The sequence below is a fragment of the Opisthocomus hoazin genome, chromosome 20 (genome assembly GCF_030867145.1).
Source record: "Opisthocomus hoazin isolate bOpiHoa1 chromosome 20, bOpiHoa1.hap1, whole genome shotgun sequence".
NCBI lineage: Eukaryota > Metazoa > Chordata > Aves > Opisthocomiformes > Opisthocomidae > Opisthocomus > Opisthocomus hoazin.
This window is the reverse complement of record NC_134433.1, coordinates 10,286,193-10,303,860: the sequence shown is the minus strand read 5'-3', so window position 1 is coordinate 10,303,860 and position 17,668 is coordinate 10,286,193. Positions and strand designations below refer to the sequence as shown.

Below are 17,668 nucleotides of genomic sequence, written 5' to 3'. Positions count from 1 at the left end.
GTTTTAGGAATTTTGCATCTGTCTCAAAAGTACTTTGCATCTAACTCTATACAGAGAGTTTAAGCAGCATGTCTGAAACCAAAACAACAATGCTGTTGGTGTCTAAGGGTGGTTATGCAAAGTTTTCCTTCTCCCACTAAAGCTCCTCTTCAAAGCAACTGGGTTTTTCTAACTCATACTGACTGTTGCTGATATTCAGTAGGGAAATTACTTCTGTAAAGGCCACTTATTTTATTTCTTAGCTGAAACGTGACAGAAGGCCTCATTTTTACTTTCCTAGATATCTGAATAGAGTCTGTCTTTAAAAATGGCTTCTAGCACTGGATGCCTATGTTTGGTAACTTTTCTGAGCGGTTCTACGAGTATGGGAGTGAGCTGGTGAAAGCCAGAAAGTCTCCCAGTTTCCTGTCTTGGCACAGTGGCTTTCGCTTGGCAGTGCACCTGCACACACTCCAAGGCTGAGCATCGGGTTTTGCATGTCCTTGGAGGGTGCCTTCACAGAATGATGCAATTCTACTGACATTCAGAGTATCTCTTTTCTCTGCATTATTGAAGCCTTACATTTGATTTAAAATAGACTGTAGAGGCTTCCCAAGAACACCTGGGCTTTTAGAGAAGACAAGCCATTACAAACGAAATCCTTTGACTTCAGACATAGAGTAAAAAAATTTCAAACATACATAAGCATTGAAAAATCAGGGCCTTGCTGAGATTCTATGTGGCTACCTGTTCTCAGCTATCAAATAACAAGTGTAAATTTAAATTAGCTCTGGACGCTACACAGACCAATATATTTCTCAAAATATGTTTCCGAAATGGAAAGGATTGAGGAATAATACCAAACACAATGCTTCTTTCTAAGCCAGAGAAACGACGGATGCTGTCAAGAATAGTGTGCTCCTCTAGCCCTCCCTCCAATTTTCTTAATGATATATTTGACTTCTTCATTTCTGATGCCAGTATTCCAGAGTATGCTTTTACTTCTTCATCGCTGTAGCACAGAACAGCAATATCTTTCTTGGAGTAACCCTTTGTAAGATATGTACGACAATGTTCTGCCACATACTTCACTATTCCATTTCTGTCTAGTTTGCTTACTATTTCAGTACAGCCTTGCACAGCATGAGCACACATGGCTCTGCGTAATAACCCTTCCAAACGCCGGCTGGGAATACTTAAGGTAGAGTGCTTTACAATCATTTCCATTTCTTCTCTTAGATAGCTATAGATACTGTTAGCATTACGAACAACTTTGGTTAGCGACTCAACAGGATCATGCCATGTTGCTTCTGGAAGACCAGTTGAGAAGCAGTGACTTGTCTGCAAGTAGTCCAAGAAAATCCAGAAAAAGCCAGGTTCAGGGAGATTCGGTGATGAAGTTATGTTCAAGGCTTTGTTATACCAATCACCTTCCCCATCTTGGAAATTCTGTGCTTCATCAATTATTATGTGCTTCACATCATTAAAGCTGGCCTTCAAAAAGGCTACTCTCGTCACAGCTTGGCAAATGTTTTTCCGTCTACAGAAGAGACAGAAGGAGATTAAAACAATCTCTGCATTGCAAACTACTGGTTATACTTGATCAGAACAAAGTGCGTACCCATGCTATTGAAGTCATGTTTATTAGGATGTCAAGAAAAGAATTCGAGCCTTACTAAAAAATGTATCCCAACTATGCACTTCAAACACAGCAAATGGTGGTGGACCAAATAGCATACCAATTATACTGATCAGTACTCAGCTATTTAAAAATGCTGGTGAAATAACAGGATATTGAAATGAATAATTGGAAGAAATACTTACTGCACAAAATCTCTCAGAGGCTGGTTCTCACATACATAAAGAACTTCTTCTCGTGCGCACTGCAGCATAATTTTTATTTTCTTTATGATCTTCAGGGCCACTATAGTTTTCCCTGTTCCTGGTAGACCATAAACATACAGCTTCTTAGTTTTGTGAAGATTTTCTGACAGCAGCTGGTATTGTTTGACAGTCAAGAGGTTCAAAAACTCAGAACCAACATGGTCACTTAAAAAGGACTTAAAAGTCAGCAGAGCTACTGTGAGAGCACGCAAGAGGGCCTTCAAGTTGACACTGTTGATTAGGCTGTAGTTTTGAGGATACATCTCTTGAATATTCAGATCCCATTCTTTTCCACAGGTAATTCCAGGAGGCAAAGTCAGTACCTTTGGTATTATACACAATTTGTGAATATAGCCCCCAGTGTTGACTAATTTTTCCTTCAGCTTCCAGGCTATGCGTCTTGAGTATTCAAACACATCCTCTGAGACATGATGCTTACAGATTGTATAGAGGATAGGTGGCCTATACTTGGCTATTAGGAGAACATCACAAATGATGTCTTGGTTTTCTGGCAAGCCAACCTCAACAGCCCAGCTTCTGGAAAATATCAGAACTCCCTCAGAAATCTGCTTCCGTTGATTTTCCATTAAAATATCCAACCCTGGATGCTCTTGGAAGAGATCTTTGCTGAGTTTTTCTGGAGTATATATTACTTTGTCGGATTTCACTAACAAGGTAAAGCAGAAGAAACAGTTAGTGTTAGTATAAGACAAGCAAATCCAACTGTCTGAAATGATTCGGTGGGAATTAATGTTGGTGAAAGGCTACAAATACAGACCATAGCTGCCTGAAATACCTTTTCTAATTCTTCAAAATTTTCCTTAACCACTCCATGTGTTTCCAGATTCTTTTGCAAAGACTACTCGCTTAGGGAACTCAGTCCTCATCTCCTACCCAGGTCTCAGTCCCTTTGCTAAAAATGCCAGCACAGGACCAGCTGTTGCCAACCTTGCCTAGGAGAGCTGGCGGGTAAACAAAGAAACAATAACGGCTCAATACAGAAGCCCCTGGACAACCTGGCTGATGTTGCAATGCCACAGAAATGTTGGACTGTAACTGGCAGCAGACTCTTCACTCTGGTCCCAGCCCCAGTCACTTTATGTATTTACACTGGGCTGATTCCAAGTGACCTTCTCCTCCTGTCTTTCCCATTTTCACTGGATTGCAAAAAGATGTTGGCATGGCTGTGCTTGTTCCCCAGAGAAGTTCAGCTAGCTGAGCTCCTTCACGTACACAGATCAACAGCTGGCAGAAGATCAGTCCATGGGGAAGGGGGTCATCATGCATTTGAATGCAGCGTTGCTGTCAGATCTGCAAACTACTTCCATCTCTTTCACCTGTTCAAAGAATGTCTTCAAACTCATCTTTAACCTTGACCATGCCCTTGAGATTCATGCTGTAAACCTACCAGACAGTGAAAGCAATATGCAGACCTACCTGGAAACAGTTGCTTACAAAGATCATCAACGTTGTCAAGGCCCCGGTGTGAATAAACTGGCTTGGCAAGAGGTGGCCCCTCTGTCAGACTGAGCTCTAGCCTAAAGGTCTCGGAAAACTTTGAAAGATCTGGAAAAAAAGAAATAAAAACATGTGATACAGCATGAGCATTTGCTGTCCCTCCGTGCAAGAGCCACAAGCTGTCCTCATGCTGGTTTTAAATATTTTGCTCTTCTTTAAAATAATAAATGCAATGCATAGACAGGAGCCTTGCAACTCACATGGACAGCAGCTGATCAGCAACAGAACAGGCTCAGGCCATGGACCATGGAACTGCTCTCGGTTTCCTTATCTCATTAGCTGCTGTTGTGACCTCTATCTCTGCTAGTGATACCCCTTTCACTGCCCAAGAATAGGCCAACCAACAATTTATCTGTTGATAGCTCTCAGCTTGCTAGACTGGGATTAAGCCTGAAAGCAAATGGCAATTTGCAAATGGTGATTGCCACAGACTACAGCAATTACGTAAAGAACCACACGCACGGGGAGCTAACTTCAAAAGCAGTCGACTGGAGGCAAGGAGAGTTCATGCAGCAAAAGCAGGCACTAAGACTGGCGTTAACAAGCTGCTAGTCACCAGGACCTGCTGCAGCCTGAAGCAGGCATTAAGGAATGTGAGCAGCACTTCTGCCTGTGAACAGGCATTTGGCAAGGACCTGAAGCAGTCAAACTGTTTGGTTTGGTCAGGCGCCCAAAGAACACTGAAATGCAGGTAAGACTATCTAAGGCAAACAACACTGCCAGGGCAGGAGCAAGAAAATAAGAGGAAATATCGAAACCAGAATGGGTTTGTCCTGGCTCTTTTGGACCTGGATCGGCAGCGGTCATCCTCGCAGCCCACTCGTCCGCTCTCAGTCTCCTGATGGTGCTGCCTTCCACCAGCCATGAGTCCGGGTCTTCGGAAAACGCGACACAAGTGAATGGCTGAATCTTCACAGCACAGACGTAGCCACAGTGATCTCCAGCCTGGCGGTACACTTTGAAGATTTTGTGTTCATACCTTACGTTGTGTGTATATCCACTCCCACAGAAATGGAAGAGGGTTAATTTGTTTTGAATGGAATTGATTAGGAGACTTAATTTTTCTAGTTCCTCATCATCACTGCTGAATCCCTGCACTCTGCTGTCATCATCCACACCGATCCATAAATACCCGCCACGTGTGTTTGCAAATCCAGCGATATACTGAGGTAACATCTCTTTGACACGAGTCAAAAATTTTTCAGTTGAATAGTGTTTAAATTCCACATCTCCTGACTCTGTGAATGTCAATGTCTCCCCATGTCGCAGCTGGTCCCTATCAAACAACTGGGCAACAGTATTATTTCTAATAACTGTGTCTCCTTCAACAGCCCTTGTCTTCCTGTTCTTAGCAGGTGTTCCTGGGCTACGCTCTCTCCTGGCTTCATCTTGCTTTCCTTTAAGGAACACAAAAGCTTCAACAGGGCTCATGTGGGAAAGAGAAGCACCACATTTTGTGTACAGCCCAGTACCCAGGCTACAGATACGTGGATTTGAACTTGTAGAGGTTAAAGATGCATGTTTCCTGCTCCAGGTTTTAATAAAAATCAATAGGTAATTATCTCGCTGTTCAAAGTCCAGGTATTTTCTCCAGTCTGGAAACAAAAGAAGAGACCGAAACGTCTCTTCTAAATCTAGTCCAATCATATCTCTCTCTAAGTCGTAGTTTTCATTTTCAATCTCTGCTTTTACGACACCTCCTCCAGAGTTTAGCAAGGCACACACTGCACGGGCAAGGGTGTATTTTTGGTCTTGTTTGGAATTTTTTGGCATCTTTTTTCTTGCTTTCTCACCAAAACATATTTTTCCAACACACAAAACTACTTCAGGATACTTTGTTGCTAAATTAAGCCAGAATTTCTGCTGCTGTTGATCCTCTTCAAGAGCCATTCTGGGCCTGAAACAATTGTGAAAAAATTGCTTACATCAATCTTCCAAAGATTTCCAAAAACATTAGCTAAACAGTGGCCATCCTTTGAACAATAAATACACCGAGTCACAGAGTTTAGAGCAACAGGGATATTCCTCTACTTCCAAAACAGAGTGCTTGCTTAAAACCCAAATTTGTCCCCAGTGCCCAGGTGTTTATTTTTCTGTCCCTGAGCATGAGGGGAGGTAGGGACCTTGCTGCCATCTTTCCCCTTGAACACAGAAGCAGCCTCAAATAGTTCCTCTACAGCCAGGCTCATTACTCCATTCAACACCATCCTCTTGCATATTCCCGGACTGCACACCCCCTCCTCTTCCCCTGTAATGACTGAAAAGGCTGTGCTAAGCCTCACCTCCCTCTTAAGAATCCAGTAATCTTACTGATTAACAACTAACAAATAATAACAACTGACCCTTCTACTTTCAGCTCTATTTGGCCACTCTTGCTAGTAAGATGGCTGAATCTCAGCTGGTTGCCATCGGTACTCAGACTACAGGCAAATGCGTTGAAATGGTGGCAAACTGCATCTGCATCACTTTTAAGTCAGTTCCTGACAATGAAATCCACCCCCCTTGCTACAAAACACATCTGTGGTACAAACGCACCTGGAAATGAATGAAAGTGTGCCTACGAGAGATCTTGCCTGTGACAGGAGCGCAGCTTATTTCCAGGGGCACAGATTTGCCTTCCGTGTGGCCAAATATTAAGCCAGAGAGCTGCAGGGCACAAAAACTCCAACGAGCATCTCCTCCAGATCTGATACAGGAGACAGCTTTCCTGCCTTCTCTGCCTCTCCTCTGAGTTAGCTCTGCTGAGGAACGTTGCTCTGCTCCCCGAAGCTCTGAGTGATGGTACAACTAAAGCAGCAAGGATGTTAGTGTGGGCTAAGTTTTCCTCCCAGATAGAGGAGTTTTCCCATCCAGTTCCATGAGCACCCCTCTAGCTGCAACAGGACAGCCTGGCTGATTGCTGAGATCTCAGACTCCCCTAGCGTGACAGAGAAAAGGACTTACCCCCACCTCTTCTTCTTAGCTCTGGGCTAAAACATCAATATTTGAAATACCAATTTTAAATCCTTGAATATTGAAGTCCCAGAATGATGCGCAGCAGAAATGGGGTACGAAGAATCCAGAGTCTGTTACCTGTTTTCTCTTCTGCCCTCTTCATTCAAATCTAGAAGAAATGAAACGTACTTTGTTGCTAGTTTCATTTCTTCTCTGCCAGTTTTATTTTCTTCTCCTCTGTGTTTCCTGTGATGAAGAACCAGTGTCCACAGACTTCATTGGACCGTTCTAGCTCTCTCTGATGTTCAAAACCGGTTTTTGCTGGGAGCCCAGCCCTCCGGAGCTATTACTTCCCTCTCCCTGGCACTCTTCCAGTGGCCAGAGCATATCAGAGGAAAGAGACAATTAAAAAAAATAGTTTAGAAGAAATCCCCCAATTTCTAGCATTTACATATGTCATTGCTCGTTTAGTCTGAAAAGCTGGTGTTCCATTAAGCTTTTAGAGCTGCAAAGTCAGAGATACAGTTCTGGAAGCTGGGAAGCAGGACAGCAAGCTAGAAAGTCCCATGCAGAAGCCACGATCTGCGTATCTTCATTTCCAACATTTGCAATACCAGATTCAATTTTCTTACCTTTTTGTACTGACAAAGCACATGAAAGCTAATAATTTTATACTGAAATTGTGACCATATACAACTTTCAGATGAAATAATTAAAGTTATGGTTTAATACTGTCTCACGACTTTTCCCTGTGAAAGTGATCCATGCAGGGGGCCACTTTGGAGCTTCCTCGCTGTTGCCTCCCTCCTTGGGGCAAAATTGCAGCAAAGGCACTGAGACTGGGGCAACAGTGAGAGGACTGAGAGCAGGGATGGCTGTGGGCTTGACTGCAAAGCCTTGAGAAGCCTCGTGCAGCAGTGGATGAGTGTGCCCTGGGTATGTGCTCAACAAATTTTTTTGAGAGATGAGAAAGAATGAAATAGTGTGGAAAAGCAAGCTAGCACTAGACTGCAGAAACATGCTTGCAGGGCAGGAAGGAAATACAAACATAGTCTGTTTGTGGGTAGGACTGCAGCTTCACGTACAGCGTAAAAGTGCTTTTTAGCTTTTGATTCCATAGCATGTAAAAGAGAGTCCCCTGCTCAACCCCCTTGGCAGGAGCCGGTGTAACGCTCCCTCTTCCTTGCTTTGCCCCTTGCCTTCTCCTTTCTTTTCATCTCATTCCAAACTCCATTCTGGTGTCCTGGGCTTATCACAGAATCATAGAATGGTTTGGGCTGGAAGGGACCTTAAAGCTCATCCAGTTCCAACCCCTGCCATGGGCAGGGACACCTCCCACCAGAACCAGGGTGCTCAAAGCCCCGTCCGACCTGGCCTTGGACACTGCATCCACAGCTTCTCTGGGGAACCTGTGCCAGGGCCTCACCACCCACAGAGTAAAGAATTTCTTTATAGCTAACCTAAATCTCCCCTCTTTCAGTTTAAAGCCGTTACCCTTGTCCTATCACTCCATGCCCTTGTAAAAAGTCCCTCTCCAGGTTTCTTGTAGGCCCCTTCAGGTACTAAAAGGCTGCAATAAGGTCTGCCCGGAGCCTTCTCTTCTCCAGGATGAACAGCCCCAACTCTCCCAGCCTTTCCTCACAGCAGAGGGGTTCCAGCCCTCGAATCATGGCTGTGACATCCTCTGGCCCTGCTCCAACAGGTCTGTCCTGTGCTGAGGGCTCCAGAGCTGGAGGCAGGACTCCTGGGGAGGTCTCTCTTTATTCATTAGAAAGCACAGTTTTTCCCAGCTGAATTTTTCATGGTCCCACGTCACGTTAAAAGGGGTAAAGGAGTCAGATAAGCGGCAAAAGGAAAGCCCTCCTGTTGAGTCATAAGGTTCAGAGCAGACCCCCTTGCATTCTAAACTCTCTCTCAGAGAGGAGTCTAGGTGCAGCTGGATCTACTCTTAGTCCCAGACTTGGTCAATGGTTTATGTCTAAAGGGTTAAGCGTGTAGCCACTTATCAGATTCAACTTGCCTGTCAGAGCCCCTCCAAGGACTTTCACTGAAACAGTGTCGCAAAGTTGAAACAACAGGTAATTTATTCAAGTGACAGGTATCACAGATCCAGGACTGCTGTTGATAAATGCACTGTCTGCAGAAGTTGAGCTCAAGGTAATGGTTTAGTGCTTTAGTTAACAATGTGTTCTCAGGGATACATCTGACAAAGTCAGAGGCGCGACTCTTACCAAAAAGGCATCCCTTCTTGGCGGGGAGGAGGGGGGGAAGAGAGGTTCAGACCTGTCAACCCATCCATCAGGTAAAGTTCTCGCTTGGCTCCTGCCCCCAAAGAGAGTTTTCAAGTGCCAGTTTTATACATTTGAAAATCTTTTGGTGAGGTGGGACTAAGTCAATTATTATATGTCGATTGGCTCTTGGCATGGTATGTTGTGTCGTCACAAGTGGGACTTGGCCCTATGGAGTGGGCGTTGTGGTATGTGCTCAGGGGGGCCAAATGTTCTGGCTGTGCGGCCTGCCCTTTTTTTCTGTCTGACAAGCACAAGTCGATTGCTTCCTTTGTTACCTCCTCGGCTCTTGGTGCCTGAGCTTGAGCAAGTCCTTGCAAGTCCAGCAAGGCCATGACCACATCCCACCCTCAGTTACTGAAGACTGCTCTGCTTTGCAGATTTCTCACCAGGGGGCCGCGTGGAGTCAGAATGAAACCCACAGGTGCACGGGCAGGTTAAAAAGCTTTCATTTCCCGAGCTCTGCGTGGCTGGCTTTGCTGCTCAGGTTGGATCCTCCTCTTGATCCCGCACAGCAGGGCCCCAGTGGGGTCGCAGACCCCCTCCCCAGGAAAACCAGGTGAAATACGTCTCCTGGACAGGCGTTTACAGTCGGACTTGATGATCTTCGAGGTCTTTCGAACGTTAATGATTCTGTGATTCTTGCAAGCTGCTGCTCGTCGGCAGGGCCTGACTCGCTGCTTTGAGCCAGCAGGATGAACCCACCCATCTGTCCTGAAACAAGCGAGTGTTTTATTATAACTTTGATATTAAATCATGAAACTTTTCCTTCCAAAGCACCCTCTGTTGTCACCTCGGCTCAGCAAGGCCCGCCGCTGAGGGCACGGCACGGCCCAAGGCCGCGCACCACCGGCAGGACCGAGCCTGGCCTCCGGCCCCCTCAGGCCTCCTCAGCGCGGGAAGCGCTCGCACCGCCCCGAGCTCCGTAACGCGCCTTCCTATTGGCACCCATCCGGCGTCGCCGCAGTGCCGCGCGTTGCCATTGGCTGTTGGCCACCGAGGGGCTGGGGCAAAGGCGGGCAGCTCTGCTTCAGCGCGGTCGGGCCTTGTGTGAGCGGTGGGATGAGGGAGCCGGGCTGGGGGTGCAGGGCCTGTGGGGACTGGGGTGTGAGGGGACTGGGCCAGGGAGGCTGAGGGGGTGCGGAGGGATTCGGGGGGGCTGGCTGAGCTGGCTGGGGGTGAGCCCGGCCCATGTAGGGCATCAGGGGCTGAAGGGCTGCGGGGATGAGCAGGACGCGGGGGGATATCTGGGGGCTTGGGGGGTGCAGGGGGCTGAGGGGATTGAGTGGACGGGGGCGGAGGAGCTGAGGGTGGACGAGCTGCAAGGGGCTTGGGGAGAGTGCCGGGAAGGAGATGGGAAATAGGGTGCAAATGGATGGCCTGATGGGAGGGTTAGATCAAAACAGGGCTCTGGGCCCTTGGAGAGCCACCGGCCTCAGCAGCGTTTATAGGTATGACAGGTTTTTTTCCTCTTGTTTTTGCCTGGTATTGGCTCTCCTTCACCTTCTTGGAATCCCAGCTTGTGACCTATCTTCCCTAGCTCCAGCGTGGTTTGATCAGACATGTTGCCCTCCTCCCCTTCCCTTGCCCTCCTCCCCTTTCTTTGCCCTCCTGCCAAGTGTGCTTCATCCCCTTGTTACCTGTAACAGCAGGAAGTAATAAGGAGAAAAAAACAAACCTTTAATTCATGGATGAGCATAAAACTTAAACCAGTTCCTCTTATCTGTTGCATGCTTGCAGATCAGCCAGATCTTTAATTAACACCTATTGGGAGTCTCTCCTGCCTAAGTAAAAGGGACCTGTGTGTATAGATGTGTTGGGAGGAAAAAAGGTGTTTCCCTGGCTCAGCTAATGGTGTTTGGGAAGGGGAAACAGCTTTTGCCTGCGTTACGTTACCAGCATGGCTTTGGCATGCACACAGCTGAACGCACAGGCTCTGTGTGGAGAAGCTACATCCATACTGAGGGTGCGAAGTGCCACCTCCTCTGTGCTGCCCGTGTGACAGAGCTGGGTGCAGGAAGGTAGAAATAGCAAATCAGGGCTCAGCTTTTCAGTCTCGTAACAACCCCTCCTGTCTCATCTCCCAGGGGTCAGTGTTAACTCACCACAAACTCTGTGCTGTAGAAAGTCATGCGATCCTGAAAATAATTAACCCAGAACCCATCTTATTTTGTGTTTGTTGGGGGTGGGGAAGTGTGTCTTTGGTTGGGTTTTTCCTCCTCCAGAAAAAAACCCCCACACTTTTCTGTTCTTGTTCCTGACTTGGAGCAAGCTCCTTATGGAATGGAATTAGGTTTGCCCAAAGCAATGATGAGCGAAGTACACTCTGAACTGGTATTGCTGAGACTTTGTGTCTTTGCTTTGACCAGGGCATGATCACATAATCTTCTCTCTGAGCTTATTTAGGCTAAGCTCATCTAGAGTAAACAGCTTTTCTTCTTGAAACTTTCTGATGCACCCTAAAAACTATTGAAATAATATTAAGAATTTTTAGCAGCAGAAAAACCTTAATTTGAAAAGTGAGTAGTGCAAATACCTGTTTGGATTTGTGCATCTTGCTGCAATGCTGGGTTTAGTACTGAGCTTGCAGTGAGAGGTTTCTTGTTTTTTCTGCTGTGTGCGACATAGCTTACAAAACTCCAGATATTCTGGCACTTCTCTGTAAATGCAATGCAGACTCTGTAAAATGGAGTTTGAGCTGTCTCTCCTGTAGACACCTCATTAGCAGTTGGTTCAGCTGTGTTCTCATCTAGTGCTTGCTAGCGCGGAGGCAGGAGTATTTCTGGAAGCGAGTTGCAGAAGTTTGGAAGCAGAGCCTGGCTCTGGTGCTCTGTTCTGGATGAAGTGCAGCCCTTTTGGGGTTGGGGGGGAAAGCCTGGGCTAATCAAGTAAGTACAAGAAAAGATATGGAGCTATTCTCTAATCTAGTTTTTATTCTCTTCCAGGTCTTGGTGACAGCTTTACATTCCTCTCTTCCTGTGGAGAAGGAAGCTTCTGTGGGGAATGTGTACCTAGGGGTATAGTTACAGTGGTTTTCTCTTAACAGAACCCACGTGGTTTCTGTTAAGGAAGCAGGGAAAGCAACTCAGTTGCTAATGCAGTGATTTTTTAAGAGTGTCTGGATGAGTCATGAGTGTGGCTTAAATTCACTAAGCATTTTTTAAAGGACTTACAAACTTAAGTTCTGACAGTGATGTATTGTACAACTCCAGTGCTGCCATTAACATTCATGTAATTGTATTAAGCAACAGAACAAAGCATCTTGAATGCATATATGATACATACTAATCTGGGAACTTCTATACAGTCATGTAAGTCCAGAGTTTGGTTGAATAAAGTTGGTGTTCCTTGAAAAATCTTTTCCTGTCTATCTTTAGACCATCATGGCTTTAATAACACTATTGCAGTTAAGAAGCAGATAAAAGGCAATGTTTGTATAACCTGAATTGGTTTTGTAGCTTTTGTTTTAGACAATAAACCAAATAAACAGGTATGTATTTGGCTGCTAAAGACAGGAAGGTTAGAAGCAGTCAAATCCAAGTTGGTATTCTGCAGCCATCTGCAAACACCAATAAAATCTGCCAAGTAACTTCTGAGCCTGTCACCATTGTGGGCTTAAAGTCTGTTAGTCAGCTAGGCATTAAAGAGCGATTTAACATTCGAGGGAGTAATTACAGCTGTTCAGAACTGTGAGGCCGAGTTGAGGGTGGTTCTGTGCAGGTCTGGGAGCTGCTGTGGGGCTGGCCAAATCGTTTGGCAGGGACAAGGTGTTGTGCAGGGCGGTCTGGGGAGAAGGGGGATGGAGGGCAGTGAGGGCCTGACAGACAGGGATCTGGTGGCTGTTCTGGGGAGAGGAGGAGAGATGAATCCTGGGAGAAGGAGGTGTAGAGGCCCCCATCAGCAACTTGTGATCCACAGTCAGCAAATCCTTCTGGATTAGAGGGGAAGACGGTGCAGAACTTGCCTAAGAGCTCTGCAGTGCTGGCTGGCAAGTCAGCATCGGTCAGTCTTCTGCCCCAGGTCCGCCCAGCTTCTCACTGAGCAGCAGACAGGTAATTCAGAAGGTATAGGAGGGATAAAAGGAAAATAAACCTGTCCTGAAACTGAGTTGTCACTCAGATCCTTCAGTCCTTATGTAAATGAGCAGTTGCAGTAGAGTCAACAGGGCAGTCAGGCCCCTGTCTGTCTAATCAGAGGAGTTATAGGACCGTGCGGCAGCGGAGCATCCTGGATACTGGCTCTTCACAGAAATGACAGTCTCTGTGTATGAAGCAAACCTGATGTAGCAAGTGACACGAGGGGCAACGGGCACAAATTGAAGCAGAGGAAGCTCCGTCTGAACACGAGGAAGAACTTCTTCACTCTGAGGGTGATGGAGCCCTGGAACAGGCTGCCCAGGGAGGTTGTGGAATCTCCTCCTCTGGAGATGTTCCAGACCCGCCTGGACAAGGTCCTGTGCAGCCTGCTCTGGGTGACCCTGCTTCGGCAGGGGGTTGGACTGGGTGACCCACAGAGGTCCCTGCCAACGCCAAACATTCTGTGATTCTGCCCAAAGCCAGCTATGTTAAAAGTGATCTGAAATCTCAGCAAATCTCACACCTTGATGTGATTTCTTTTCCAGTAACGTGTGCTCTTACTGGCTTTCAAAAGGAAGAGAGGTGTCTTTATGGATCCTGTAACTACTGGAAGGAGGAGAAATGAGAGTTTTTATTATTATTCCATAATGGCACAGGTAGAAGGGTCTGGAATCTGTACAGAGATAGTAAGACAAGCACTGGGGACAAATCTCACTTGTTACAGGAGAAGTTTTCCACAGCATCTCTGGGAGGATGCAAATGGCTATTTTTCCACATTATTCAATAACCTTGCTATCTTGCTTACAGGTGAGGGAGGATATTAGAGATTTTTATCTTATGAAGCAGAGCTGAAGTGGGGGGAAAATGAGACGGCTGGTTCAGCGGATTAAACATTAGAATATATCTCTTAATCTGGCAAGACCACATACTTTGTGCAGCAAACTTTGCTCTTCATGTTCTATCAGCAGTCACCGTGGTGTCTGGAGTAGCTAACTGCTGCTCCCTAGAGCTGAGTCAGGAAAAAACCTTCCGCTGTGAAAAACCAGGTGTCGAGGAAGAACCAGCCATGTCACACGTTCTTCTTTTCTCCTCCGTTCAAAGAAAGGATGCTTTGTTATGATATGAATGTGCTATGTGGATGGGACTGGAATAATTGCAATGGAATACTTAAACACAGACATTAAAGATTCCCAGCCTACAAAATACTAATCTTATATCCATTTTCATCATCTGCAAAGATGAAAGCAGCTTTAGTCTAGTCTCCCTTATGTAAATAGAGCCCCCAGAGAAGTAAACTCTGGTTTTTGCAATCCTCAGAAAAAAAAATGTTAGTTTCTCAATCAAGAAATAATTTTGCTTTATAAAAGCAGGAAATAACAGATTCAAAGACTTATTTAACAAAAATCAACTCTCATCATTTGGCATAGTTGCTGCTTTAATCTGGTCTGTCGTTCTTCTCCCTTGTGCAGCAAATGTTATCTCCCTCTTGTATCCCTGCTTGTACACATCACCTCTTGCTTCTTTAAAGAGTCAGAAGTCTTAATTTAGACCTGTTGATGGGAATTTGGGGAGTGATGTTCTCAACTCAAAGGTGAGTAGTGTGAAAATGTAGGGAGACTCTTCAAAACAGCACGATCGAGGAGAGGGTTAAGCCCGTCTCTGTCTCTCTGACAAGCATTGGTGCCAGAGCTCGCCCCGGGCAGCGCGAGTGCCTGGGAAGCTGCTAAGGGAGGAATAACTCGCCTAGAGAATTTTCCCTACTTCTTTAATCTGCTGGCTCATGCCCTCGAGCAGGACTTTTACCAGGGATGCTCTCTGATCCTCACATCTGCATTCTTCTTATCCAAATCAAGGTTTCTTCCCTTTCAGTTGGTCTTTGAAGGCATTTCTGTGCCGGCTGACAGACTGTGGCTGTCTGATCCCTCTGAAACTGCCACAAGATGTTTGAACAGCTAATAAACAAAAGGGAGAGCCTGACCAGAATTTGCAAAGGCAGCAAAACTCTGATGTGCCACCAAGTTCAAAGGAGCTCTAGAGCTTACTGATGAGCTGCAATGGCTCAAAGTTTTCTACGGGACATAAGAAAGGGTGAATTTAGGCTCACTGCTACCTAGCCGCCAGCCTCGGAAACGCATCGCTCTGAAAGCACGGGGCAGGCCTTTCAGCTCTCGGGAGAGTACAGCTTGACAAGGTGCTGCAGCTCTGTGGCGTAGCCTGTGATGGGGCAGCGCTGGTGAGTCTTCACGTAACCGTACGCACAGCGGTAGCAAAACACAAAGCCGGAGGTGGACAGGGCTGTGGCATTGACACGAATTTTGCGGCACAGAGGGCACACGGTCTTCAGTTTGGGTAAGAGAGCCGAGCCGGCCCCATGGTCGAGGTGCACGGGGGGCGGAGGGGTTGGGAGTGCTGTCAGAGATTTGATTGTCTCTTGGTTTTCTGAGGAGTACCACCAGTCCAGGAACTGGAGGAAAAAAACACTGACGGACAGCCCGGTGGACAGGGAGAAGGCAATGCCACCCAACGCTTTCCTCACCGTTGACTGCACTTGTGCTTTAATGCTGTAAAAGAGAGAAGATATGGAGAAACCATTACTACTGCACATTTCTTCATCTGCAAACCAAGGCACAAAGGACTTGGAGAGCAAGTCACTGCTTTATACAGCTTCTTAACACTAAGGAAGTTGGTCCACGTATCCCATGTTTGTAATGAGGCATCTGCTAGGATGTTTCTCCCAGATTCCTTGTATGTTAAGAAAGCTTCAAGTCCTGTTTTGTTCAGAAGTCTAAACTGGCAGAGTTTGGGTCGAGGAGACCTGGACCATAGAGCATTTCACTCATGGATCATCGTTTTACAGGACATTAAGCATGGTCCTGACTAGCTGCTGCTCAGAAAAATCAACAATCTAAGTTTGAGTCCTTTTAGCAGTATTGTTGCAGTTTACTTCCCTTGTTAGAGAAGTGCAGGTGAAGACTGAACAGGATAAAGGCTGGAGTGCCAAAAAAGACCCGCAAGCATGGCAATTTTATGACCACAAAATCTTATGAAACTAATCCCTGCTCTTGTTTCCTTATTTATACTAACAGTACACCCTTTTGGAGCACATTTTGCCAGAGGTAAACTTCATCTTGAAGAATTCCTGGAGAACAAGACGGTTTTACTTGCAGCATCACTTCTAAATTAACACACCCACGAACCCCCTAGAAAGCAGCTGCTAAGCCATGTTCTGACATACCTCTGTGTTCGACTTGAGGTGGCTCCAGCCAATTTCTCCTCCAGGGCCTGGATATCCTCCGCAGTCAGTCTGACCAGGCGAACGCCAGCCAGCCGCAACATGGGTGAATGATGCTGAGCTTTCCCGAGGATATAGCACAGTTGCTGGATAAGAAACCAGCCCTCCCAGGTCATGTTTACAAAGGGGTAGGCAGCTAGAAACGCTCTGTAAAAGCGCTTCTTCCAGGACGACGACGGAGGGTGGATGGAGTACTCATCCTCTTCCCTCAGGCTGGACACCAGTTTCTCTAGCTTTCCTTTCAGGTAAGGAACAAGAACCAGCAAGAGGAGAGACTTCCAGTGCTGCCTCTTTGGCAGGCCAGCAGTGGCCAGAGGCTGCTGCCCATGGTCTCCCATCGGTATCCTCTTCAAGCTATAAAAGTTCTCAGAAAAGGAGGCGCTGCACCTGGCCAGATAGTGCTGCTGGAGCAGCAAATCCAGAAGGACGTAGATCTCGTCAAACCAGTGCCAGAGGAAGCCGTATCGGCCAGGATTAGACTCCGCAAGCACCTATGGAAAGGCACACAAAATGGAAGGAACCGGCAGCGGAGCAGCGTGGTGAATGATAGCAAAACCATCGCGCTGGCTCATGAGCGAGGCCTGAGGTAAACCCTGGCGATGAGCGGCTCGGCACGGAGCTGTGCAGCCCCTCCAGGACCCCTCTCCGCAGCGCTTCCCCCCAGTCACCCTCCAGCCAGGGCTCGCCTCAGCGGCCTGCACGGAGGACACCGCCTCTTCTCCTCCCCCCGCCCCAGGCCTGCGGCCTGCCTCGCCCTTACCTTCACCAGGTGCTGCAGGGCGGGTTTCACGGCGGCCATCAGGCTGTCCTGGGCCACCGCCTCGAAGATGGAGGGCCGGTCGTCCCCCGCCGAGGCGGCCGTCAGGTGAGCGCCGAGCTCCGCCATGGCGCCGCCTGCGCCGCGCCCCGCCCCGCCGCCAGGGGGAGCCCCCGCCCGGCCCCGCAGGGCGCCCGCCTGCCGCAGCGGAGCACCGCCCCCCGGAAGCGCGGCGCCGGCGGCGCTCTGTCTCCCCCCCCCCCCCCGCCACTCTATGGTGTCGGGGCGCGGCCGCTCTAGGCGGGGGAGGGGTTATTCTCGCTCCTCGCGAGTCCTTCCGGCCCCGCTGCTCCGCTTCCGGTTCCGCCGCCGCCCACGCAGCGGTGTGTCCGTCCCGCCGCCGTGAGTGGGCCGGGGGGCACGGGGGGGACTGGGCTGGGGCTGATGGGGGACTGGGATAGGGTGGGGAGGGGCTGATGGGGGACTGGGAGGGGGGACTGGGATAGGGTGGGGAGGGGCGCTGGTGGGGAACTGGGAGGGGATACTGGGAGAAGGTGACGGGCACTGGGAGGGGGGACTGGGATAGGGTAGAGGGGGACACTGGTGACGAGCTAGGAGGGGCCGGGGGGCACTGGGAGGGGGGGATACTGGGAGGAGGTGAGGGGCACTGGTGGGGGACTGGGATAGGGTGGGGAGGGGCTGGTGGGGTACTAGGAGGCGATGGGTGGGTCACTGGGGGGGATACTGGGAGGAGGTGTGGGGGACTGGGATAGGGCGGAGAGGATCAGTGGTGGGGTACTGGGAGGGGATACTGGGAGGAGGTGAGTGGTACTGGGAGGGGGACTGGGGTAGGGTGGGGAGGGGCACTGGTGAGGTACTGGGATAAGGTGGGGAGGGGCACTGGTGAGGTGCTGGGTGGCGATGGGGGGGTCACTGGGAG

General features: G+C 48.1%; 3 protein-coding genes and 1 non-coding gene across 7 annotated transcripts in view; 2 read left to right on the top strand and 2 right to left on the bottom strand.

Moving 5' to 3' along the window:
* Positions 1 to 732: 732 nt before the first annotated feature.
* Positions 733 to 5,271, bottom strand: LOC104329399 (schlafen family member 13). The gene is made up of 4 exons (XM_009934515.2): positions 4,170 to 5,271; positions 3,301 to 3,429; positions 1,804 to 2,530; positions 733 to 1,519 (listed from the first exon to the last, which is right to left on the bottom strand). Exons 1-4 carry the CDS (start codon positions 5,269 to 5,271, stop codon positions 733 to 735), a joined length of 2,745 nt encoding a protein of 914 aa, XP_009932817.2.
* A 5,634-nt stretch (positions 5,272 to 10,905) lies between these two features.
* LOC142363789 (Z30 small nucleolar RNA) lies at positions 10,906 to 11,003 on the top strand. Its single transcript, XR_012765957.1, has one exon. It is a non-coding gene; the product is annotated as a Z30 small nucleolar RNA (small nucleolar RNA).
* A 934-nt stretch (positions 11,004 to 11,937) lies between these two features.
* On the bottom strand, positions 11,938 to 16,880 carry PEX12 (peroxisomal biogenesis factor 12). The gene is made up of 3 exons (XM_075440194.1): positions 16,732 to 16,880; positions 15,915 to 16,462; positions 11,938 to 15,240 (listed from the first exon to the last, which is right to left on the bottom strand). Exons 1-3 carry the CDS (start codon positions 16,855 to 16,857, stop codon positions 14,841 to 14,843), a joined length of 1,074 nt encoding a protein of 357 aa, XP_075296309.1. The 5' UTR covers positions 16,858 to 16,880; the 3' UTR covers positions 11,938 to 14,840.
* The window catches only part of AP2B1 (adaptor related protein complex 2 subunit beta 1), an 80,582-nt gene continuing 79,731 nt past the window's right edge, over positions 16,818 to 17,668 (top strand). For 2 of the 4 annotated variants that reach the window (XM_075440192.1, XM_075440186.1), the window contains exon 1: positions 17,036 to 17,130. The gene's annotated coding sequence lies outside the window, so the exon portion shown is untranslated. Of the gene's footprint in view, positions 16,837 to 17,035; positions 17,131 to 17,668 lie in introns of those variants that run through there. The other 2 variants (XM_075440191.1, XM_075440190.1) reach the window with 2 other exon arrangements.